The sequence below is a fragment of the Bos grunniens genome, chromosome 14 (assembly GCF_055505025.1).
Source record: "Bos grunniens cultivar Pamir isolate PY7600 chromosome 14, Bosgru_T2T1.0, whole genome shotgun sequence".
Classification (NCBI taxonomy): domain Eukaryota; kingdom Metazoa; phylum Chordata; class Mammalia; order Artiodactyla; family Bovidae; genus Bos; species Bos grunniens.
In genome coordinates, this window is record NC_141178.1 from 59,348,143 (window position 1) to 59,374,628 (window position 26,486).

Genomic DNA, 26,486 nt, shown 5'->3' on the forward strand with positions numbered 1-26,486 from the left:
ACTAAGGCAGGTCACTCTGATTTAGCAAATGCTGATGGTAGACTGTAAGTGAAGTGACACTTGCCCTTCCCCACCAATTTTATCTATTCTAAACATCATTTAATTCAGTATGTTTTGTGTACATTTTAAAGTATTTTATTCAATTTTTTATCTACTTCAGTTTCATATGGCATAATCTCCTTACATGGTCCTTTGCTACTTAATCCATTATTTTATGATTAGATAAGGCCTCCATTTTAAGTGAGTGAAGTTGTTCAGTCATGTCCGGCTCTTTGCAACCCCGTGGACTGTAGCCTGCCAGGCTCCTCCATCCATGGTATTTTCCAAGCAAGAATACTGGAGTGGGTTGCCATTTCCTTTTCCAGGGGATCTTCCTGACCCAGGGATCGAACCTGGGTCTCCCACATTGCAGGCAGACTGTTTATCATCTGAGCCACCAGGGAATCATATTTAATCATTGATATTCATGGAAAAATAAAAACCATGAACTCGTGAACAGATATCCTCCAAAATTAATGATATGAAGAGTTTATACACACACACACACACACACACATATATGCTTTTCCTATTTTTTTGGTGTTGAGTCTTACACATGGGTTCCTCTGGTGGCTCAGCAGTAAAGAATATGCCTGCCAGTGCAGGAGATGGGGATTCAATCCCTGGTCTGAAAGATCACCTGGAGAAGGAAGTGCCAACCCACTCCAGTACTTTTACCTGGAGAAACCCATGGACAGAGGAGCCTGATGGGCTACAGTCTATGGGATCACAAAAAGAGTCAGACACAGCTTAGCGACTTAACAACAATTTATACAGTTTTCATTGATATTGAACATTTTCAGATTTAATAAGCTCACACCAAAAAAAATGGTGTTTCACTAATTTCAGGACAGCATCTTGCCAAAACTTATTTAAAATTATATAAATTTCCCCATAGAGAGAATTTCTGTCTTGTAACTTTTTCTTCAGTGAGCATACTATTCAGTACCCCCACTAAAACCAGTTTAATTATCATTCATTTTACTCAATGACATTGATGATTACTTTAATCCTTGAGTTTCAGGAGTTCATATAGAATGATAGCAAAGTTGGCAAATGAAATATTGCATATTACCACTAGAGGGTAGTGTTTCTAATTTATATATATATATATTTATAAATACCACGTTAATTTTACTCAATAAATCACACTAGTGGTAACAGTATATTTTTATTTTTTAAAATACCTTAGTTTTGTGACTTAAACAGGCCCTTAAAATTTTGCAATAGTGACTTAATGGAGACATCAAATGGATTAATGTATTTACTTTTTAATTCAAATTCTCTCTTTAGCCCATTATTCCTATGTTTACACAAAATATTCGAGAAGGATTTAGATCACTTGGAGGAACAAGTAAGTTCTGATTCATATGGTTTTTCTAAGTATAACTGTAATATTTAGAATGTAATATTTTAAATATTTGGACTTTTAAATGCTATGCAGAAACCTTTTGAATTTATTTTAGAAAATGCATATACTATCTAGGTATTTTTCTTTTTTAAATCTAAGTGATAACTGGTTCTAAGTGATGGCAGTTCTAGGTGTTCAATTTTTGTTGAGTCTCATATATACTGAAGATTATTTACCATGGGCTTTTAAAAATTGCACAGTAAATTTTCTAATTCTGTGTTAAACCATATTGTTGAGGTTTAGAACAGACTTACATATTACCCAGACTACATTCCTAACTCATTCCTGAAGAAGTTACAGCTTTAAAAATGGATGACAACAAAATACTGAATTAAGATTAGCAACCTAAGGAGATACCATTTGCTTTCATTTATTACTGTTACTTCTTGTTCTTTTTATTTTTTTGAACCATGATAAACTTACATCAAAGAGTTCTTTTTGCCTACCTTTAATTTTTGATAAAAATAGCTTTGAACCTAGCTATAGTAAGGATCGGAGAAGGCAATGGCACCCCACTTCAGTACTCTTGGCTGGAAAATCCCATGGACAGAGCAGCCTGGTAGGCTGCAGTCCATGGAGTCGCTAAGACTGAGCGACTTCACTTTCACTTTTCACTTTCGTGCATTGGAGAAGGAAATGGCAACCCACTCCAGTGTTCTTGCCTGGAGAATCCCAGGGACGGGGGAGCCTGGTGGGCTGCCGTCTCTGGGGTCTCACAGAGTCGGACAGGACTGAAGCGACTTAGCAGCAGCAGCAGCACAGGAAGGATAGCAATTAGATGTGCTTTCTGTTTGGAGTTTGTTGTTGGCTTACTTATTTCTATGAAATTTTCATGGTTTGTTTTGTACCCTGTGGTTTCTGTATTTGATTATATTTTGTGTCCTTAGCACTGTATTGTTAGTGTTCCTATCATATATAAATCCATCCTGAAAACCCTAAACTTCTACTGTTCCTTTTATGTCTAATGTGGGTGTGTAGTTGATATTATATTATGTTTTCTTAGGTCTTTTTTTTTCCAAATGTGAAATAGAAAGGCAGGTTGATGTGATGTTTAACTTCCGTTGTATAATTGTTCCTTCTAATTTTCTTTCAGGTCATTTCTTTAGAATTTAAGTTGCATACCAGAAATCATTCCTAATTTTGTTCCTTTAACTGTAAAGTGGTTTTAAAATTTTTTGACTGCCTTTTTTATTTTAAAAGTTGAATATCTCAAAAATTTATGTGTAATAATGTATTGTTTTGAGTACTACTCTGAGTCTTATGGTATATTCTGTGTTTCCACATATAAACAGTGTTTTAAACTTTCAGTACAATTCATAATTGTATATTTCACGTTCCTTGCCTTTTGTGGATTGTTTTGTAAACTTACACAGTCTTAGCCCATCAATTTATTTTACATTACTACCACTTTTAATCTTGCTAAATTTCACACTTGGTCCTTAGCACTAATAATTCTTTTCCCTAATTTACAGTATTTTTAGTCTTAGTTTTTCAGTGTATTTTGGTCTCATGTTTATTTGAATTTATTTTATGGCTCCATTTTTTCTTTTATTCATGTAAGTCACATATTTATGAGCCTCTAGACTGTTTAGCCTCTAACTTTTTGTCTTTATCTGTTTTGCAATAATAGTAATTAGTTTGTCTTTTAAAATTCTTATTTTTTGAAAGCTCATCTCCACTTCTACCCCCCATTAATAGACCTTATTTATTGAGCATTTTTAGGTTGACAGAAAAATAGAGCAGAAGGTACAGAGGGGCCCGCACACCTCACCACTCCCCAGTTTCTTCTGTCACTGACATCTTGCGTTAGTGTGGCACATTTGTTACCATCAGGGAAAAGCTCCCCTTTAAAAAAATTGTATTAATTGCCAGGAGATGATACTGGGTGCCACCTTCCTTGAAGTCTTACATAATTCATTTGAAAGATTACAATTATATGCTCAGAATATGTAACACTTAAAAATGATTTCATTTCCTTTAAAACAGGGCTGTTTAGGTGGCTTTATGAAAAGTTCCGCTATCCATTTGCCCCCATGTATGGAGGTTTTCCTGTGAAGTTGCGTACGTACTTAGGTGATCCCATTCCATACGACCCAAAGATCACAGCAGAAGAACTAGCCGAAAAGGTAAATTATTCTTTCTTTAGTTTTAGGACATATTTCTACTTTTACTGAAAATGAACTCATTAATTCCACAAATGTGTTCTGGATCAGCAGTGACTTTTCCCCCAAGGGACATCTGCCTGTGTCTGGGGACATTTTTATTGTCACAGCGGACAGAACTCGGGAGGTGGTGGTGCCCTTGGTGTTCCGTGGGTAGAGGTCAAGGATGCTGCTAGATATTCTGTGGTGGGCAGGGCAGTCCCCACAGCGAAGAGCTGTTCTTTCTAAAATGTCAGTACTGTTGAGGTTGAAGTTCTTGGCCCTGATATTTAAAAAGTTTTTTAAGTGATGTTTAGAGGAAGCAAGCTTTGACCTCCATGAAAAGAAAGAAATTGCCTTTGTCTGGTAGAAGTACCTTGGGAGGAAAACGGACGCTTGTTTGTGAGTTGCGGAGTCAGGCTGTTCCAGTGCTGCTGTTTGCTCTGTGACTCAGGCAGGCCCCACCACCCTGCTCTAGTCTAGGGGAGAGACACGGAGCCCTCTCACTTGTACCCAGAGGGTCACAGGCGACTGATCACGTTCATTGTTGAAAAGTGTCTGCCGCCCAGTAAGTGCTCTGTGGATGCTGGCTACTGCTGCTATCCTAGGAACATACAGCCCCATGTAGAAGGTCAGTAACTAAATTGATGTTTTTAAGGTGATGTGTTAGCACAAGGGGGCTTCCCAGGTGGTTCAGTGGTAAAAGAATACACCTGTCAATGCAGGAGACGTGAGTTCAATTCCAGGGTTGGGAAGATCCCCTGGAGAAGGAAATGGCAACCCTCTCCAGTATTCTTGCCTGGGAAATCCCATGACAGAGGAGCCTGGTGGGCCATAGTCCGTGGGGTCACAAAGAGTTGGACACGACTGAGCAACTGAGCATGCGCGTGAGACTTTAGCACAATGCTGTGCTTGTGGCTTGATTTCTCAACCTGAGCACCGCTGACATTTTGTTGTGGGAGCTGGAAAGGGGTGAAACATCCATGAGCCTGCCAGAAAACTTCCTACTACTTTTTCCCTTCTGATTTCCCCCCTTCAGTTCTTTTTAGTGTTTACGGTGTGTAGGGCATTGCTGTGCACAATGCTAGGAAAATGCTAAGGTGTATCTTAAGGTATAGAAAGTTGCCATGCAGACAGTATCTGTAATTGAACTGTAATGAAGTGAATGAGGAAATATGGGTGCATAATATACCATTATATATATGTACCACAGCTTCATTATGCATTCATCTGTTGTTTGACATTTAGGTTATTCACATGTCCTGGCTATTAAAAACAGTGCTGCAATGAACACTGGGGTACATGTGTCCTTTTGACTTACGGTTTTCTCAGGGTATATGCCCAGTAGTAGGATTGCTGGGTCACATGGGGGAGGGGTTGGGAAAGAGGCTCAAGAGGGAGGGGATATATGTATACATATAGGCGATTCACTTTGTTATACAGCCAGAAATTAACGCAGCATTGTAAAGCAATGATAGTCCAAAAAAAATTTAAAAAAAATTAAAGAAACATGCTATGCATCTTGAAGAGTCACTGCATGAATGAAAGTTCAAGAACCTTCTGTACTAAACACAGTTTGCAACACTTCGTTATTTTTTGTATGTTTAGAATGCTGAAAGGTTTTTGAAGTTAAATTAACAGTATTACATTAAAAAACAAAACTGAGAAAGAAGTCATTCATTCTGAGGATTGATAGATGCTAAGTTTGGGCAGACTTTACTTTAAAGTACTGCTGCTAAGTCGCTTCAGTCGTGTCCGACTCTGTGCGACCCCATAGACGGCAGCCCACCAGGCTCCCCGTCCCTGGGATTCTCCAGGAAAGAACACTGGAGTGGGTTGCCATTTCCTTCTCCAATGCATGAAAGTGAAAAGTGAAAGTGAAGTCGCTCAGTTGTATCCTACCAGGCTCCTCCATCCATGGGATTTTCCAGGCAAGAGTACTGGAGTGGGTTGCCATTGCCTTCTCCGCTTTAAAGTACTAGTATGTTAAAAAAAAGTATTAAAGTATAAATATAATAATAAATAAATAAATAATAATTTATTTATTATTAAATAGTAATAATAAAGTATTATATTAAAGTATACTATATTAAAGTACTATATATATCCTTACAAACTAAATATCTACATTGAGAACTAAAAGAATAACGGCTTTTCTTTTGCTTTCTTGATAGACGAAGGATGCTGTTCAAGCTCTGATTGACAAGCACCAAAGAATACCCGGAAACATAATGAGTGCTTTGCTAGAACGTTTTCGTAACAAACAAAAGATCAACCAGAAGACTCTTTAATACATTTATATTAATCTGTTTGTATCTATAGGACTGTATTCTGAATTTTGTAGGTTCTATAATTAGTTTTTTTTTTTTTAAATCATGTCAAGAAGCATCTTTCATTGAACTTGTTTGCTTAAAATTATGTTGTCAATTATGTTTCTGCAATCAGTTGTGTCAAATTTAAACAGTAACTCACTACATGCATCATAATTCAGAAAATGATCATGGTTCTTTTTATAATTTTCTAATCATGTATCATAAACATAGATCCTTCAATCTATGATCTTCCCTGGTAGCTCATCTGGTAAAGAGTCTGCCTGTAATGCAGGAGACCCAGGTTTGATCCCTGGGTTGGGAAGATCCCCTGGAGAGGGGAATGGCTACCCACTCCATGCCTCATAATTTGGAAAATGATCATGGTTCTTTTTATAGTTGCCTAATCATGTATCCTACACATAGATCCTTAAAGTTTAGTTTATCAATAATAGCAGTGGAGGTTAAACAAACATTCCTAAATAATGCATCTAGTTTCTGCATCTCTTGCACTGAGCTAGTTTTGCAAGATGGCTTAACCTAGGGTTTTAGTACAGATGCTTAAGTTAGAGAAAAACAAGCTCTTTCCTCTGCTTCTCATTCCTTTCATGACCTTCAGCAAATCACATATTTTTGTGCCTCAACAATTCACTTTTTAAAAACATGTTAATCCTTTGGTGAGGAATATTGTTTTAACTCTTTATATTTGGTGTGATTGATATCCATAGTATGGAAATTATGACTGTATAAACTAAACAATACCAAGATCTTTTAGAAGTTTGTGTATTTATTTTGTCCATAGGATGTTTAAATTATTCCTTCAGATACGATGTCAAGTTGCCAAGCAACAATGAAAAAGATGTACTGTTTTTCAAACTGAGTAAAACAGAAATTAGGGAAAGTAAAATTTCTAATTATTGTGGTTATTCTTTTTAGTATTATATTTTTAATGAGAATCTGTAGACAAACCATAGAAGGTATGCTCTGCGTCGTCTGCCCTGTAATGTGGCATTTAATAGTGTCAGGTTAGAAATCACAGTCATGCCCTGCATTTCGTACTTTAGAAGCTGACTCTAGGCTGATGACAGCCCCGGGAGAAAGCTCTGCTCTTCTCAGCATTCTGGCTCATTCAGCTTGACTCTGCATCCAGACGGATGGTTTATTGTTTCAATAAAAATATACTTGAATGATGAATTTATGTGAACATAGGGCTCTCTGAAAAATTAATGGGTTTCGATTTGTTGTCTCTTTGAAATCTGAATTTAAAAGTATTTAAACAGAATACTGCCAGGAATCAAATGCAGTATGTCCCTCTCCCTTTTTAAGATATTAAATTACTTGGATTTTTGTATACACTTTTGTATAACAAGTATGTATGTATGATATGTGTAATGTATGTACAATTAAGAAAAATAAAAAAAAGTAAAGCTGAATTGCAGTTCCTCTTCTTGTGAGATTACATATGTGACATTTTTTAAAATTTAAACTGATTTCTTGTTTTACTATATATGCTTTTCTCACCTAGAGTCATATTTCATCAATCTCAGCCATAATGAATAAACCTGACTTTTCACTGTAATAAATATATTTTAATTTTAGTGAAAAGTATCAACTAATTTGCAGCTTTTTTTCCCCTCTCGAGTAGTGAGCATTATTTTTTTTTAAATTCATCAATATTTCCAGAATAAAAAAATGGTCATAATATGAATGAGAATAATGTTTTTTTGGCAACTATTAGGTTTTAAAACCTGAAGAAAGAAGAACATTCATTGCTAATGTAGCAAAAGCCTTTATTTTTTTTTTACAGTATTGAAGTATACTGCTTTCCTTAAAACTTTTTTCTTCTCTGATACTCAGACAAGTATTAATAAGAAGGCTGTCTCATTTAATACAAAGTCTTTATCTATGCTATTGCATTTAAATGCCATTTAGAAGAATGAGGGGGCTTCCCTGGTGGCTACCCTGGTGGTAAAGAATCTGCTTGCAATGCAGGAGACCCAGGTCCGATCCCTGAGTCGGGGAGATCCCCTAGAGAAGCGAATGGCTACCCACTCCAGTATTCCTGTCTGGAGAAGCTCAGGGACAGAGGAGCCAGGTGAGCTACAGTCCTGGGGTTGCAGAGACACAACTGAACTTCTGTCACTTTCACTAGAAGATGGAAGGAATGCGACTAAATATAGACATAAGTAATATTATTATTAACATTATTGCATAATAATAATAGATCTATAATGAGACCCTCTGAAGTTAATGACATTTATGAACCATTGAAATAATAGATGTCTACAGGGATAAGTTGGGTGTGTTTTGTACTTGTGTATACGATTACTATTTTTAAAATACATTTTTTTTCTTAATGTATATGTTTTATGGAAGTACAGTTGACTTACAGTGTTTCAGGTGCACAGCAAGGTGATTCAGTTGTACAGGCACACATATTGTTTTGAAATTATTTTCCATTATAAGTTATTACAAGATACTGACTGTAGTTTCCTGTGCTATACAGTAAGCCTTTGTTGGTTGTTGCATGTCTGTTTTTTAAAGTTAGTAGTCTAGCATTCTATTCATACTAAGTGGGTGACATCTTTCAAGAAGCCCTGAATGCAGAGCTCTAAGGCACACCTATGGTCTTTCCTCAGAATGCACTGCGTGTGTGTGTGCACGCTCAGTTGTGTCTGACTCTTTGTGATCCCATGGACTGCAGCCCTCCACTCTCCTCTGTCCATGGGATTTCCCAGGCAAGAATATGGAGTGGGTTGTCATTTCCTTCTTCCGATAAAATATACTTTTGTTACTTCTTTGTTATGGCAAAATATACACACCCAAATTTACAATTTGTTAAGCCCAGTTCTTCACTCAGGATGTCCATCTCCCCAGGAAACTAAGCGTTAAGTTAGTTAAGATGACAGTTCTGTGTTTCTGGTCTGCATTTGGATCAAGTTCCATGTTATTAGAGGCTTCCCAGGTGGCTCAGTGGTAAGGAATCCCATCTGCCAGTACAGGAGACAAAGGAGACATGGGTTTGATCCTTGGGTCGGGAAGATCGCCTGGAGAAGGAAATGACAACCCACTCCAGTGTTCTTGCCTGGGAAATCCCATGGACAGAGGAGCCTGGCAGGCTACAGTCTGTGGGGTCACAAAGAGTCGGACACAGCTGAGCAACTGAGCTCACACATCTGTGTTCTTAACAAGGGTGACAAGCCTACATGTTACTACTCTCCCTTTTTCCCTCTTCCCATCACTTGATTTTAGTCATACATATTTTGTATTGTTTTAGTTTTTCTGCTCCTCACTCCCACTTTTCGACCCAGGGACTAAACACGCATCTCCTGCTTTGGCAGGAGGATTCTTTAAGTATATGTGTATATCAGATCAGATCAGTCGCTCAGTCATGTCCCACTGTTTGTGACCCCATGAATCGCAGCACGTCAGGCCTCCCTGTCCATCACCAACTCCCAGAGTTCACTCAGACTCATGTCCATCGAGTCAGTGATGCCATCCAGCCATCTCATCCTCTGTTGTCCCCTTCTCCTCTTGCCCCCAATCCCTCCCAGCATCAGAGTCTTTTCCAATGAGTCAACTCTTCACATGAGGTGGCCAAAGTACTGGAGTTTCAGCTTTAGCATCATTCCTTCCAAAGAAATCCCAGGGCTGATCTCCTTCACAATGAACTGGTTGGATCTCCTTGCAGTTCAAGGGACTCTCAAGAGTCTTCTCCACATATATAGTGTTTGGCTGCACTGGGTCTTAGTTGTAGCATGTGCAGTCTTTAGCTGCAGCATGCAAACTGTTAGTTGAGGCATGTGGGATCTGGTTCTCTGACCAGGGATTGAACCCAGGCCTCCTGCTTTGAGAGCATGGAGTTTTAGCCACTGGATCACCAGTTAACTCCCATCATTATTAGTATCAAGAATCAGCAAATTAAGAGTTGTATCACCGACTGTTGAGTCCTTGCTTCCTTGAAGAATACTTTTATAGTTACTGAATAAATGAGTGTATGAGAAGACCAAAATATTTTCTTGGGATAAAAAAATCACTTGACTGACTTCATATAAAAAAGCAATTTAATTGATTTGTAGAAAATGCACCATGGTATTTAAATCCCAAGCAAGAAGTTCTACTAGTTAAGAAATTAGAATCCGTTCAAAAATAGTTTGCTTTATTGATAAATCAAAAAAGTCTTGATTCCCCTAAAGATCAATGTCCAGAACTACATGAAAGCTAGAATGTAGACAGCAAATAAATTCTCTGTATAAAATGTATTGAGTATCCTGCAAATCGAATCTAGGAATTGTTCGTTTCATTGATTGGTGCTGCCATCATGAAATGCTATAAAGAGGGATCTTTCAAGTATTCCAGGAAACAATTAAATGGATTTTGTGAAACCTGTGTGGGATAACTTTGGGAAATGAACAGTGTTTTCTGTGTGTGTTCAAGACTGCAAAAGAATAATTGGCCTTAAATTTAGGCAAGTGTGGTATTGATTAAGTTTCTTGATTCTCAAGCTGATGAAGTACTATAATAGGCTGCACAGGGAGGTTGTGAATCCCAGAAAAGTTGTTGTTTTTTTTTTTTTTAAAGATAATACTACATGAAAGACACATTCCATCCATTTCCTCCTGGAAAAAACTTTACTTTCCCTCCTCCACCTGGGTCACATTTGAACCTGTATTCATTCTTTCTTTCCTACTAACATGGTCGATGCTAATTTTTATGAAAAAGATGGTTGACAAGATTTCCTTTTTGCATTATATCGTATTTATCTTGTTTTCATTTATTTATTTGGCTGCACTGGGTCTTCCTTGTGGCACTCGAAATTTTCAGTTGTGACACGCCAACCCTCAGTTGTGGCATGTAGGATCTAGTTCCCTGACTAGGGATCAAACTCAGGCCTCCTGCATTGGGACTGAAGCATCTTAGCCACTGGACCACCAGGGACGTCTTATAGGTTCACTCTCTGGTTAGGAGCTAAGATCCCACATGCCTCGCATACAAAAAAACAAAATATGAAACAGAAACAGTACTGTGACAAACTCAATAAAGACTTTTAAAAGTAGTCCACATTGAAAAAATATTTTTTAAAAAAGAAAAGAGCTTTGATTCACAAGTGAATCAAGTGGCCTGAACCTATTAAGTTTGAACTCCAACACGAGAGAGTCCATTGGTATCTTTGCTCTAGAGATTTTGCTTATTTTCAAAAATTTTTTCACTTTTATCTTTTCCTTTACTAGACTGCTGCTCAAAATAAACATAACTTTATTTTTTCTTGTAATGAAAAGTGAAAGTGAAGTCGCTCAGTCATGTCTGACTCTTTGGGACCCCCATGGACTGTAGCCTAACAGGCTTCTCAGTCTATGGGATTTTCCAGGCAAGAGTACTGGCGTGGGTTGCCATTTCCTTTTCCAGGGGATCTTCACGACCCAGGGATTGAACCCATGTTTCCCGCATTGTAGACAGACGCTTTACCCTCTGAGCCACCAAATAACACATTAATAGAAATAAATCCAGACAATACAAAAAGGTGTAAAGTGAAAATGAAAATTACCACCACCCAGAGAGAAATCTTATTAACATTTTGATGTGTGCCTTTTCATATTTTTTCTATGCATATAAAAATGTGATTATATTACAGTGCTGTTTTGTAATCTTTTTATTAAGCATAACATATTAGGAGCATTTTTCTTTATAATGAATATTGATCTTCATGATTATTTTTGAATCTATCATAACAATAGTCATGCATTGGCTGAACCATGATGTATTTAATGAGTTCCCTATTGAGAACTGAGAAAACACGCTTTTCACTTTTTCACTATTATGAATAACAGCATGATGAACATATCTGTACATGTAACTTTGTATGCCTTACTAATTCTTTCCTTGGGATAAATTCACAGAGGTAACATGGCTAGGTAAAGGATATGCATATTAAAAAACTGATTACATATTGCCAAATTACTCTCTAGGGAAGTTGATTTTATTTACATTACTGAGATGTTGGCATGGGAATATGCTGCTGTTCATATTACAAATACCAGCTCATAGTAATCTTAAAATTTTGTCAATCTACATAAATACACTACCACATGTAAAATAGCTAGCTAGTGGGAAGCTGCTTACAGCACAGGGAACCCAGCTCAGTGCCTTGTGATGATCTAGAGGGGTGGGATGAGAACAGGTGGAGTGGGAGGAAGGATCAAGAGGGAGGGGATATCTGTATACATATGGCTGATTCACTTCGTTGTACAGCAGAAACTACTCAACATTGTAAAACAATTCTACTACAATAAAAAAATTAAAAATTTTAAAAAATCTCCTCCCCTGCCCCCTAAAATTTGTCAATCTGTTAGGCAAAAGTAATTCTTCTTGTTTAATTATTTTGCTTACTCAATGGTGAAAGCATTGATCCAATTCTGGACATCACTAGGGTTTGGTCCCACATAGACAAAGTAACCAGTGACCTGACTCTGATAAAGGCTAACATGATAGCCTGCTGACTCCCTTTTTTGTTTTAACTCATCTACTCCTGAGGTCTATACAGATTAAATTACTGACTGTATTGATTTTCAGTTCCCTCTTTGGTCCCAAATTTCCAAAAATAAATTGGGAAGAATTTGGGAGGATCTTGAAAAATTTATATATTACCAGTGTATCCCCCTCATTTCAGTGTGAGAGAATGAAGCAGGTCTGACCCTTCTTCACCCCTGCAAGCCCATCACTTTTCTTTGCGTCTTCACATTATCTGCTTGAAATATTTTTTTTTTCCCTCAAAAACACTCTTTCTCATCTAACAGTGACTTGTTCATTTCCCCCCATTCCACTGTTCTTTTGTTTTAATTTAATTTAACACACATGTAACTGTTGGTTATTTTACATCATACAATTAAATGGTCTTTGGCACACTCACAATGTAGTTCGACCATCACCTCTATGTAATTTCAAGAACTTTTCATCACCCCAAAAGGAAGCCCTGTGCCCTTTGAAGCAGTCGCTCCCCACTCCCTCGTGTGGGAGGCCCTCGCCAGCCTGACAAGGGAGCTAAGACACAGACCCTCAAAAGAAAAGCCACTGAACATTACATGTGTTTCTGGTGGGGTGTGAATCTCAGTCAGGAACGCAAAAATGACCTCCCTTCAGCTGCAGCTCTTGCTAAGGAGAAAACAGTGTGTTATCCTTTTGTCAGAACTGGATTGAATCTGATCTATTGAAAATGGAACTTATGATACTAATGCTAGAAATCTCTTAAGTTGGAATTTGAGTAGCATGTAATATGATATTATGGAAATATGCATAAAATATGTTTCCTTCTAGGTTTTGTTCACATTGGCTGTAGAACTTTGTAAAAAATTGTTGACTGGATTCTTCTCAGTGAACAAAAGCACTTCAAATACTAAATAATACTATCACCTATTTATATTCTATTTAATGTCCATTTTATTTTATTTTTTTTATTTTTTATTTTTTTTAAAGACCAGGCCCACGGATGACGGTACACGCTTCCACCCAGCAGACAGCGACGCCAGGGGCTTCCGGAGCAGTTCCCCGCCACTCGTTTCAAAAGGAACGACGCAGGACGCCGTCGCGCCTAATGTCCATTTTAATATTATGATTTATTTCAACTTCCTTCATACATGAAACATACATGATTGATATTTCTCTAAGTATTTACATGTTGCTTAAGATGAATAAATCAAAACTTACACATTTAACAAATTAAATTATCTAAACGCTTAAGCATTGATTGCAAACTAATTTAATCAAACTCTTCTAAACATCAAATAAAATCATGGATTTCACTCACCCAACGCTTCAAATCTGGAGAAGGAAATGGCAACCGACTCCAGTATTTTTGCCTGGGATATCCTACAAACACAGAAGCCTGGTGGGCTGAAGTCCATGGGGTCGCTAAGAGTCGGACACAACTGAGCGACTTCACTTTCACTTTTCACTTTCATGCATTGGAGAAGGAAATGGCAACCCACTCCAGTGTTCTTGCCTGGAGAATCCCAGGGACGGGGGAGTCTGGTGGGCTGCCGTCTATGGGGTCACGCAGAGTCGGACACGACTGAAGCGACTTAGCAGCAGCAGCAGCAGCAGCAGCAGCAGCAGGAATGCTTCAAATACTTTAAGAAGCAGAAAAAAATGCACAGAAGTATAGTGATGATTACCAAATGGATTACACTTACTAATACCGGGGCTTCCCTGGTGGCTCAGACGGTAAAGCGTCTGCCTGGAATATGGGAGACTCGGGTTCAATTCCTGGGTGGGGAAGGTCCCCTGGAGAAGGAAATGGCAATCCACTCCAGCACTCTTGCCTGGAAAATCCCATGGACGGAGGAGCCTAATAGGCTACAGTCCATGGGTTTGCAAAGAGTCGGACACGACTGAACTACTTCACTTTACTAATACCAGTTTCAAATGTGCTAATACCATGTGAAAGTTGCTCAGTCGTGTCTGACTCTTTGTGACCCCATGGACTGGACCGTACAGTCCATGGAATTCTCCAGGCCAGAATACTGGAGTGGGTAGCCGTTACCTTCTCCAGGGGATCTTCCCAACCCAGAGATCAAACCCAGGTCTCCTGCATTGCAGGCGGATTCTTTAGCAGCTGAGCCACCAGGGAAGCCCATGGTTCCAAGCTAATATTGTAGATTGACTGATTATTTCTTATATTTTTCTGGAATTGTCTTCCTAGAGTTGTAGAGAGTTTTAAAAATTCTAAGAGAAGAAGACTACCTCCTTGGACTAGCTGAGGCTGCAGGATTTGGTTGTCAAGCAACTGACTCCTGGTCAAGGCCCAGCAACCATTGTGAGGTCCCAGACTTTTAAATGTGAGCCTCTGTAAAAAGACCTTGTCTCTTTTTGTAATTCAATTTTTATTTTACATCAAGAGGACTTTTAAGTCTGTCTTTTAGGAGCCTTTTAGTTCTTGAGCTTCGTGTATTTCCAAGAAATAATATATTTTCTAACTTTCACATGGTCTGCATTATCAAGCTTATTTTGCCATTATGACCCAATTTCTTAGTGTTACTGGAAACTCATGGATTGTATGCATTATATTTAATAAAGTTATTCAGAGTTTTTTCTATAGGTGAATGAGGGATAATTTCATCTTTGGGACATCTGGCTAAGTGATTATCTTGGAACAGTTTTATGTCTGACCACTAGCATGAATAGCCTGCTTTCACCTGCGAGTTCCCTCAGGTTCCCTCATAGTTCCCTGAGGTTCTGTTCATTTTTTAAAATATACATTTTATCTCTCTGCTTTTCTCAACATATTCGAAGATATTAATTTTTATCTCTTTTTTAATTCTGACATTCCCAATCAGTTCTTAAGCTTATCCAATGAATTTTTAAGTTCAATGATTAAACTTTTAAGTCACAGAATTTTGATTTGGTTCTTTTTTAGGGTTTCCATTTCCTGCTGATAATTTTTTCTCTTTGCATTGTTTTCTATTGTGTGCTGCTACATAGTCTTAATAGCTGCTTTAAAATCTTTCTCAGTTAATCCCAACCTCTGGACCATTTCAGAGTTAGTATCTACTGAGTGTCTTTTCTTTTAAGTATGGGTCATGTTTTCCTGTTCCTTTGTATGTCAAATAATTTTGAAAGGTGTCCTGCATGTTATGATATCCCATGCAGATCTGGACTCTGCCATGTTACTACAAAGAGTGTTGGTATTTTGTTTGGGCAGATAAGTGACTTGTTGAACTCAAGCCACAAACTTCATCTTCTTTTTCACTCTCCCTAGAGTGGGCCTGTGCAAGTGTGATTCGGAGGTTGGCAAGGGGTCTGGGCCATGTTTATATACAGAATTTGTTCTCTGGCTCTCTCATTTCTGAGATTTTCTTCCTCGTTTTCCAGCTGCTAGTTCTAGCCAATCTCAGTTCTCTTATTCTTCAAGCAAATAAGTTTTCAAAAAATTATTTCTTTAATCTCAAGTGAGGCATGGGACTCAAGTGGACTGGGACCTACCCTCAGGTTAAAAGCCATAAAAATGGAAAATTCATCCAGAGCCTTCCCTCATTCCTTGTGTTAATCTTCTTCCTGCTCTTGTCTGTTCTTTAGTGTCTTCAGCTAGTTGTTTTTAAACTTTATCCAGAGTGTATATTTGTGGAAAGATTAGTCCAACAATACAACTTGTTGGACTATACAATACTATACAACTTGAAGCATCATGCTGCTAGTTTGGTCATGTGGACTGAAGTATCAGAGAGGGAGGGGAAAAATGGTGGGGACTTTCCACTGAGCATCCCTCACCCCAGAGCTCCAGGTTTATGAGTTTAGGAAGAAAAATATTTTTTTTATTTTTAAAATATTTTAGAAATGTTTATATATATATTATCACATATATATGATTATTAAACATATATATGTTTAAACATATATTAAACATATGTACATTATATGTATATAAACATATAAATTTATATACATATATGTTTGTATGTATATAAACATACATACATTGAAGTGAAGTGAAGTCCCTCAGTCATGTCCAACTCTTTGCGACCCATTGGACTGTAGCCCACCACGCTCCTCTGTCCATGGGATTTTCCAGGCAAGAGTACTGGAGTGGGTTGCCATTTCCTTCTCCAGAGGATCTTCCCAACCCAGGGATCGAACCCAGGTCTCCCACACTGTAAGCAAGGCGCTTTACCATCTGAGCCACCAGGGAAGTCATATATACGTTAATATATACATATATATTAAACATGCTCATGGCATACAGGGCAGCCTCGTGGTATTTCTTATCTGACTCAATCACTTCCCACCTAAAATCCTGGAGGCATGGAAACTCCAGGGAATATGCTGTCCCTGGATAATATATATATATATAAACATTATATATATATATATATATATGTTTAATGTATACATATACATTTTACACATATATAATTTTACATTTTACATATATACATATATATAATATATATACAGTGTTTAAAGTATATATATATTAAACATAAACATTATAAAATTGTAATATATATATTAAACATATAAACATTGTAAAATTTTACATTTTACATATATACATATATATAATATATATAATGTTTAATGTATATATATTAAACATATAAACATTAAACATATATATATTATGTTTTTATATATATATATATATAATCCAGGGACAGCATATTCCCTGGAGTTTCCATGCCTCCAGGATTTTAGGTGGGAAGTGATGGAGTCAGATAAGAAATACCACGAGGTTGCCCTGTACGCCATCAGCATGTGGTTCACGCCTACATGTCTCTGATGATAACTAGTAACTCCAGGGGTGGGGTCTAAAGTAAGCTGCAAGGGAGGATGATCAGGATGATTATTCTGGCTATTGTGTTCTGCTTTTCCAGATTTTAGGGAAGTTACCCAGAAGACTCAATGGATATGCGTGCGTGTTAAGTCGCTTCAGTCATGTCCGACTCTTTGCGACCCCTCAGACTGTAGCCCTTCAGGCTCCTCTGTCCATGCGATTCTCCAGGCAAGAATCCTGGAGTGGGTTGCCATTTCCTTCTCCAGGGCATCTCCCGACCCAGGGATCAAACTCGTGTCTCTTGGCAGGAGGGTTCTTTACCACTAGCGCCACCTAGGTAGTTAACACTCAACAACTCAGAAGACTCAATGGACATGAGTTCCAGCAAACTTGGGGAGAGAGTGAAGGACAGGGAAGCCTAGCATGCCCCAGTCCATGGGGTTGCAGAGAGTCGGACACGACTGAGCAACTGAACAACGAACAACTCAGAAGAGACAGAAAAGGAGACAATTTGAAGTCCATCCTTTATTGCCTGTGTCTAGGCTTTGCAGAGATGTGCACATAGCCGGGAGGGTCAATGAGAAGAGAGGTTGGAGAGTCTCAGCAGGGGTCTCACAGGTCTCCTCTGGTCAGGTTCCATCTGGCAGGAAGATCCCAGCTGTAACCCTTGTGTTAGCAGTTCCACTGTCTTGGGAGAACAGATGAATATTCAGTGTTGATACCTCTTTTCATTCATGCTCCTGTCGGGAAATCTGGAAAACTTACCCCAGTGCTGTGGTTTGAAAACATGATGTTCCAGTTGTCAGGAAAGATCTGGATAAGAAAAGTCAGGCAATTGAAGTCAAATTCTCTCCCCCAAGGAACTACAAAGTCTGTTCCAGGGGCTGTTCCTGCAAGGACTGCCCCGGTGGCCTGGGGGCTCCCAATGTGCCTGTGGTCCCTGGCTGTTCTTGTGCTCAGGGTTCTTGTGGGAGGTCAGCTTGCCTCCTGCCCACATGATCTCCCCTCCCTGCTTCCCTGCAGGTTCTGAGCCTCAGAAGATCTAGATCCTGTTGTAGAAATCTGCCTCTTTGACAAGGTGGAAAATTTCAGATGCATGGCTAAGGGAATGCCACAGGCATGGTATAGTTAGGTCACACATGTTAGATGGCAACATCGTATTTTAAAAATATCTTGACACTATATTTACACTAATACAAACAAGAGGAAGTTGAAGAGAATAAATGTGATGAACTCTATTAAGAAAGCAATTGTTTGTTGGTAGCTCTAATATGGTTGCATTAGTAGCTCAGTTGTGTCCGACTCTTTGCGACTGTAGCCTGCCAGGTTGTCTGTCCATGGAACTTCCTGGGCAAGACTATTGAAGTGGGTTGCCATTCCCTTTTCCAGGGGATCTTGCTGACCTAGGGATCAAATATGGTTAATATATTTTTTAAAAAGGTTGTAGGATGTAACTTCTTGATGGCTCTGAAAAATACAATATAAATACAGGGTTCAGGACGACTGATGTTAGTGTACAAGTCAGAGGATCTGGCAGTTCCCTACTGTATACTTTTTACATGTGCTCTGGAAGATAGTAAGGGACAGGGAAGCCTGGCATGCTGCAGTCCATGGGGTCGCAAAGAATCTGACATGACTGAACACCACCACCACCAACACTTACATGTCCAGTGTGGTTATTACTTTTCGAGAGAGCTCTTTATGAATTGAATTGCATCATTAAAAGGATGACCAGAATTAGAATGGGGTAGAAACCATCAGCTGAAATGAACACCCCCAAAACGTTCAGTGTTCTGCAGCAAAGGGGTTGGATTTATTCTGTACAGACACAAGGCATAGAACTCAGACCCATTGGGAAGTTCGTGGAGAAGTGGATTTTCCCTTTATATGAGGAAGCTCTTTCTAATAATGAATGTTGTTCAAAAGTGGAGTGAATTTTCTTGAATCACAGAAAGTATTCAAACAGAATAAATAATCACAAGTTGGAGATGTAGACGAAATTTCTAAATTAAGAAGACACTCAAACTCACTTCAAAGATATTTCCTCATTCTAAAATTCAAAGTCAATTTTTAATCCTTGTAGGACAGTAATTTTCTCATAGGTAAGACAGTATACACTTCATAGAGTTTTATTAGTATATAATGATTCTTTTTATTGTAAAAATATAAGGCTATTTCAAGTGACTAGATTCTTTTTCTTCAATCATGATGATACTGTTTCTTTGGAAATAAGAGCAAGAATCTGTACGATTGCACAGGGTAAATCAGATTTCCACCCTGATGCTAGTGTCAAATATGGAATGGTCAGCTTCTTGCTACTTATTCCCAGCCTTGAGACATCCAGCTTGGCCTCAGTGGTCAATTTCATCCCATCAGTGGGCTCTCAGTTTTGTAAATGTGAGCAATGAGAATAGGGGTTGAAGACAGGGAGGTAGAATAAGGCTTTCCAATTTTACTGCTGACTTTTTTTGTTTGAAGACCTTCAATCAAAAAGCCTCTGCTACTTTGACAAGTTGCTTGTCTTTCTTTTAAACAAATTGTTGTTGCTGCTTAGTTTGCTACGGAGAAGGCAATGGCACCCCACTCCAGTACTCTTGCCTGGAAAATCCCATGGGCGGAGGAGCCTGGTAGGCTGCAGTCCATGAAGTCGCCAAAAGTCAGACATGACTGAGCGATTTTACTTTCACTTTTCACTTTCATGCATTGGAGAAGGAAATGGCAACCCACTCCAGTGTTCTTGCCTGGAGAATCCCAGGGACAGAGGAGCCTAGTGGGCTGCCGTCTATGGGGTCACACAGAGTCGGACACGACTGGACTTAGCAGTAGCAGTTTGCTAAGTTGTCTGACACTTTTGCAACCCCAAGGACTGTAGCCCACTAGGCTCCCCTGTCTATGGGATTTTCCCAGCAAGAATACTATAGTGGGTTGCCATTCTTCCTCCAGGGGATCTTCCTGACCCAGGGATCAAACCTGCATCTCTTACATTTTCTGCATTGGCAGGTGGAATTCTTCACCACTGCTTCACCTGGGAACTTCAGACACACCGCCTTTATTTGTCTGATAATGCTTTCCTCATTATCATAGTTAATTAGACACTAAACTTAATTAAAAGCCTGATGAATACTTCCTGCCACCTGAATTCCTCAAGGTCTATTATAATTGATGGCTATTTTGTTTATTCATAATAAATCCATCGGAGGGTTTTCTCTGGTTGGACTCAGGAGAATTCTTCTATATTCTTTTCAAAACTTTTACAACTTTTTTTTCCTAGACAAAGAAAACAGGTAAAATAAGAACTATTGTGGCAGGAGTGTTGAGTTGAATCTGGGACCCCTACTTTCTGGCTCTTCTCTTTCATGTGATTCCACTTTAGAACACACTGGTCTGTCCTGTATTTAAGCAGGAAAAGTCTTTATGCCCCTAAACTACTGACTCACTTTGAATATTTCGTCTAATGATAGCAGTAGTTCCTGACAACTGCCAGATTTTTGTCAAGCTATTAAGTGGCCTTTGAGAACTTATTTTATTATTGATTGCTGTTATGGAGAAATAGGTGAGGGCCTAGATTGTTCACCATTTTTGCTGCCTTTGATTTTGGACAGACACTAGTCAGAATAGGTCACGTGGACTGACCCTGTATCTCGGTCAGTGATGTACACACGTAACATGTATCTAATACTATTGTGAGAGTCAAAATCAGCCGCAAAGATAGTCTCCTGAGAGGTTAGATGAGTATACATAGTTTAAGAGAGGAATATATTTTGCTTTCCTTTTACACCCTTTGTAAAACATATACATTCATGATTTGAGCCACTTTCAGACTCATTAGAGTGGTACCCCTATGGTCCTATTTGCCAAAGATATGGGTTTATAGTCACAAGCAGGAGTAGTCTCAGGAGTGATTTGGCTCTATAAGGACTATCAGAAAGAATGCTTTAAAACCAACTGCTCTAAAATCTTTTAGATCAGCATTTGGGAAATGCCTTCAAAATCTAATTGTCAACAATTTTGTGTAGTTGGATCATCTCAGATGCTCAGGAGTATGTTTTCCAATTCATTTTGCCCTGGAGGTTTTCCAGGACTCTGTTTAAAATTAATTATTTCATGGGTGCATCTTTGAGGGTAATTTTTATGGCAAAGGTGAGAAGTCTGTAAGTGTCTTATATTTTTTCCAGGCCAAAATGACATGAATAATGTTTTCCAGGCCTTCCCTGGAGGTCCAGTGGTTAAGAGTTCATTCCCAATGCTGGGGCCCAGGTTCAATCCGTGGTCAGGGAACGAGATTTCACGTGCTGCAACTGAAAAAAAAAAAAAAGGCAGAAAGTGGAGCACATCTTATATTCAGATGCTTGGTTCAGGTATAGACAAGAACCCAGAGGATGTGGGACTTTGGTTGGCTCTCTCCACCCTGCTCCAGGTGTTCATCTGCCCAGTCTAACTCAGCTTTCAGTGGAGGTGGCCTTGTTCTCTGAGCTCAAGACAAGATGAAAACAGACTCGTCTCACATCCCCGTGAAATCGAACGTCCTCCCTGACTTCTTCATGGATTCCTGGCCCAAAGTTCCTACTTTATGGGTTCTGGAACACCTACCATCTCTCCTCTGGGGCTGTTCTCGTCTCTTTGTGCTGTGCTGACCCAAAGTGTAACATGGTCACCTCTCATGTGTGGGAGGTTTTAGGAGGGTTTGGGGAAACAGAGACTCTTTAGAGGAAGGATCTCAAACCACTTAGCGCTGATCATCGGGCGCTCCTGTCCCTACAGGTCCTCGGGCTGCCCTGCTCAGGACACTGCTCAATGGCCAGGGGCCAGGCTCATGGCTCAGCTCCTTGCCCTGTTCCCCACCCGGGGGCTACACAACTGAAAATTGGGCGTTGGAGGTGTGGCATGAGGATGGAGAGCTTTAAGGTCATCCACTTTAAGACCATAAATATGTAGGACAACTGCGGTGCTGGAGGAGGCCCCCTGTGGTTCAGGTGATCTCTTGCTTCCTTCCCCACTCCCCTTTCATAATGGCCCCTGTCCTGCTTCACAGAAGGAAGGTGCCACTCTCCCCCATTTCCAAATCTTAGTATAGCATTGCTCTGGAATGTTAAAACTTCCATGCAAAGGGATCCTTTGAAATATTGATGTGGGTCTAAGAAAGAGATAAACTCTAGTGGGTGGGTAACTATTCCTTTCTGAGTCAGATGGTTTCCAATTCTTGGCTCCCAACAAAATTGAAGGAGAACTTGACTGAGTTGTCAGTTGACAGACCATTTAAAAATACATTTTGAGGATACAAAATCGTGCTGATTTGAGGAAGCAGAACTCTGAGAGAATTCAGCTGTTGAGTGATGTTGTAGCCCATTCCCATCTACTTGTTTAGATGATTAAGGAATTTGCATCATTTTCATTAAAAAAGAGAAAAGTCAATGCTGTTCCCTGTGTCATTTCAGCAATAAGTCATCATCATCTAAGAATACAGGAAAGCATCAGGAAAAAAGGACTGTGCAAAATCTGTTCAGATGAAGACTTCCAATTTTTTTTTTACTTTTCGTATATTTGATCATTCTCCTCAGTGGTGTACTCATCATTTGACTGATAATTCAATCCATACGTTTTACAACATTTCAAACTTTAGGCTCATGGGAAATAAACAACCAACTTCTAATTGTAAGTTTCCTTCATTTAGGGTAAACAATAAAAAGGCTTTCACATATAAAAATATATTAAATTTGAATAAAACCCTATGATAGTAATGGGATGGAGATCCATATTTAAGGGTAAAATAAACATTAACAATGAATAAGATAAACAGAAGCCTGAAAAGAAATAAATGAAGTCCTAGTGTTTTTTATTTTTTTCCCGCCTCAGTAACTTACAGAGGGCTTAGTGTAAAGGTTCCCAAACCACGTGGTGGTGGTGCGGCGACCAGTGGACGCACCTTCTGCGCATGCGTGAGGGGCGGAGTGGGGGCATTGTGCGTGGCGGGCCTGTGGGGCTGATTCATGATTCTTCTCCTGCAGTGTCACTGTCGCGGGCTGGGTGTTCTCTGTGTTCTTGACCTTGTAGTTATTACTTAGTTTTTCTTTTTTCAATGTACTTACTCTGCACTGAAAAACAAAAGGCTTTACAAATACTACCTAGTAAAAACCATCTTATCTCTTTCTCCCAGATGGTGCAATAAAAACCTAAAAATATCAAGGAACTTTTCTGAAATGTTACAACTAAGTGGAAGAAAGAGGAAGCATCCTGATTCTCATGTCCTCATTCCCAGGTTATTAGACGGTGATTTGTGACCTTAGGTGTGAGGGGAGTCACATGGCTGGGGGAATTTCACATCACGGTTTAGAGTGATTTGTTAAAACTCTGCTGAATACCAAGTTCTTTCCTTTGACATTTCCTGAAATTGCCTTTTGAATCAGGACCGATCAGGCTTGTTCCTGGGGGGTCTCCTGCACCCAGTTCCTCTGGTGGTAACATTGCAGGTAACTACAGAACAATATCCAAGTCAGGACACTGGTGGCTAAACAGCAGAGGAGATTCTCCCGGGTTGTCTGGCTACTCCTTCACCTCTTGGAGCTCAGGTGAGGTGATGGTGAGGACACCATGGAGGAAGTGCGGGAAGGTGGGTGGGGTGAGGGGAGGGATATGCCAGGAGCCGGAGGGAACTGCTGGGGAGACACCTTTGCTGATTCAGATGATGCGATGGTCCCCAGGGCACGGAGCCCCTGGAAATTTGGGGGCAGCCTCTGTCCTCCCCAAGAGGGATGGTTAAGGGCACACCCATGTGGCCCCACCCAGACAGGAAGGAATCTGTGACTCTGAGGGGCTGGAGTGGGATGGGGCTTGGCAAGTTATGCCATCTCTGATTTCCCCTTGAGATGCAATTCAGATACCAGAAAATTCCCTCTTTTTAAAGTATATAATTTAGTGGGTTTTAGTCTGTCTTCAGAGCTGTGCAACCATCACCATTGTCCAATTCCGGAATATTTTCACAGCTCAAAAAGAAACCTCAAGCCCATTGGTTATAACTCCCTATCCTACCCCCTTCCCCAGCACCCCCCATCAGCCTCAGGCAACCATTTCTATCTCTAAATTTGTGATAGAAATTTAGTGGAAGGCTAGAAAGTTTGTGCTGGTTGTTGGCAGGGAGACCACAGTTTCTTTATACATGGCCCTCTCCTCAGGACTGCTTGAGTGTCCTTACAACATGACAGCTGAGTTCCCCAAGAGCAATAAACACAAGAGAAAGGGAGGCAGGAAGCTCAATGTATGTATAATTAAGATTCAGAGGTCATACACTGTCAGCCTGTCAAGTATTTTATTGGGTATAGAGGCCAGACGTGATTTAATATGGGAGGAGACTGCAAGGCTACGAGTACTAGGAGCCAGGAATCCTTGGGTGCTGTCTTGCAGGCTGGCTACCATATGTACCATCTTTAAAGCATGGAAAAATTAAGTGAATGAAGGACAGGCATAGTAGATAAAGTATAAATATGGGATTGACATGAAGCAAGTAAGCTGATAATCTTTGTGTATAATGTGATCTGCTGCAAAAAAGATGTAGCATCTTAGTTTTATGAAAAAGAAGCCTATAGATAGATCTTAGTAATATTCTAGGATATTGTTTTTAGGGTTTTTTGAGTTTTACACATTGACTTTATTATTATTAGTGACTTAATTAGGGGATCAGTAAACAAAGGTACACATGAATGGAAAAGTGCAAAGTTTGAACCAATGCATATCTGAGGTGTGTGTGAATAAATGATTTGGTTAAACCCTATAACTCTGAGGTCAGAGAACTAGTTAATGCCTGTACAACAGAAGTTAATGCTCAGGATTTTGTTCTCAGGCTATTAATATTCATAGGTCTGGATGTTATTACTATAAGTGAATTAATGAATGAGTAAGTATATCTATATAGAAGACAAGGAAAGCCATATGTGGTCCAGTTATGAGTGTTTAATATATTTTTGCTATTAATACATTTCTAAAGTGCTCAATTCCAATGTAAATCTGTTTGGATAAATAGCATACAGAGATAAATACCTGGAAATCGATGTTCTGCATTATTTGAGAAGTGCTGACTGCTTATTGAAAATAAAAAGATATGATCTAATTGGTTATGTCTGGGAGTAATGACAGAGAAGGCAATGGCAACCCACTCCAGTATTCTTGCCTTGAAAATCCCATGAACGGAGGAGCCTGGTAGGCTGCAGTCCAGGGGGTCACTAGGAGTCGGACACGACTGAAGCGACGCAGCAGCAGCAATGGACATTTTATATAAGTAGAATCATACAATGTATGAGCTTTGTGTTTGGCTTCTTTCACTCACTCACAAGGTTCTTCCATGTCTCAGTCCATCACGCCTTTTAAGGGCAGAATAGTATTTCACTGAATGGCTCTAGTACCATCTGTTCATCTGCTCATCAAGCAATGGGCATTTGGGTTTTTTCCACTTTTTGGCTATCCCAAATCATGCTGCTATGAACATCTGTTGAATTCAGTTCAGTTGCTCAGTCGAGCCTGACTCTTTGCAACCCCATGGACTGCAACACGCCAGGTTTCCCTGTCCATCTCCAACTCCCCGTGCTTGCTCAAACTCATGTCCATTGAGTCGGTGATGCCATCCAACCATCTTATCCTCTGTCGTCCCCATTTCCTCCTGCCTTCACTCTTTCCCAGCATCAGGGTCTTTTCCAGTGAGTCAGTTCTTCGCATGAGTTTAATATTTTTAAAGTGCATGTTACTGAGAGCTCATTTTAGTTGAACAATGCTGAGAGACTCATCAGGATTCGTTTCCACTAGACTTTACATTTGGCTGATCCAGAAGCCATTGTGAATTTGTTACCAAAAGTGGGTTCTGGCTGCTCGCTGCTCAAAAGCCAATAAAGAGGCAAGGTTGGTGGAAAGGAAAGTTTGCTTTATTTTTTTTTCTTTTTTTTTAGTTTAATTTAATTTAATTTTATTTTTTTGGATGTTGGCAACCAGAGAGGGTGGAGTGGTCTTCTTCCAAAGACCACCCCTTCCACTACAGTGACAATCAGTGGGCAAGAGCTTTTAAAGGCTGAAGGAGGGGACTACAGGCAGAAACAATGTGGTCAGCTCTGACAGTCACCTTGAATTTTGTCATTCGGTGGTCTGACCAGCATCATCTTGATTGTTTTAAGTACAGTTGATATTCAGTTCCAGGGTCCATTTGTTGCCATTTCCTTGAGGCCAGTCCTCAGAATTATGGCAGCTTATGTCATGGTTATAGTCTGGTCATCATGTAGCCAACTTCATCACCTGGTGGGGGTTTCAGTATATACAAGACAGCTCACAGGATATGGCTCAGAATA

General features: G+C 39.4%; 1 protein-coding gene across 23 annotated transcripts in view; it reads left to right on the forward strand.

The window, feature by feature from the left end:
- The window catches only part of TMEM68 (transmembrane protein 68), a 41,963-nt gene extending 28,329 nt beyond the window's left edge, over nucleotides 1-13,634 (forward strand). For 11 of the 23 annotated variants that reach the window (XR_015140848.1, XR_015140847.1, XR_015140853.1 and 8 more), the window contains 3 exons: nucleotides 1,333-1,393; nucleotides 3,437-3,576; nucleotides 5,766-7,333. Coding sequence is in view for 15 of the 23 variants with exons in the window: in XM_086336945.1 (XP_086193071.1) it covers nucleotides 1,333-1,393; nucleotides 3,437-3,576; nucleotides 5,766-5,882 (318 nt within the window). In the remaining 8 variants the exon portion in view is untranslated. Of the gene's footprint in view, nucleotides 1-1,332; nucleotides 1,394-3,436; nucleotides 3,577-5,765; nucleotides 7,334-13,370 lie in introns of those variants that run through there. The other 12 variants (XR_015140851.1, XR_015140850.1, XR_015140852.1 and 9 more) reach the window with 4 other exon arrangements.
- The last annotated feature ends 12,852 nt before the right edge of the window (nucleotides 13,635-26,486 follow it).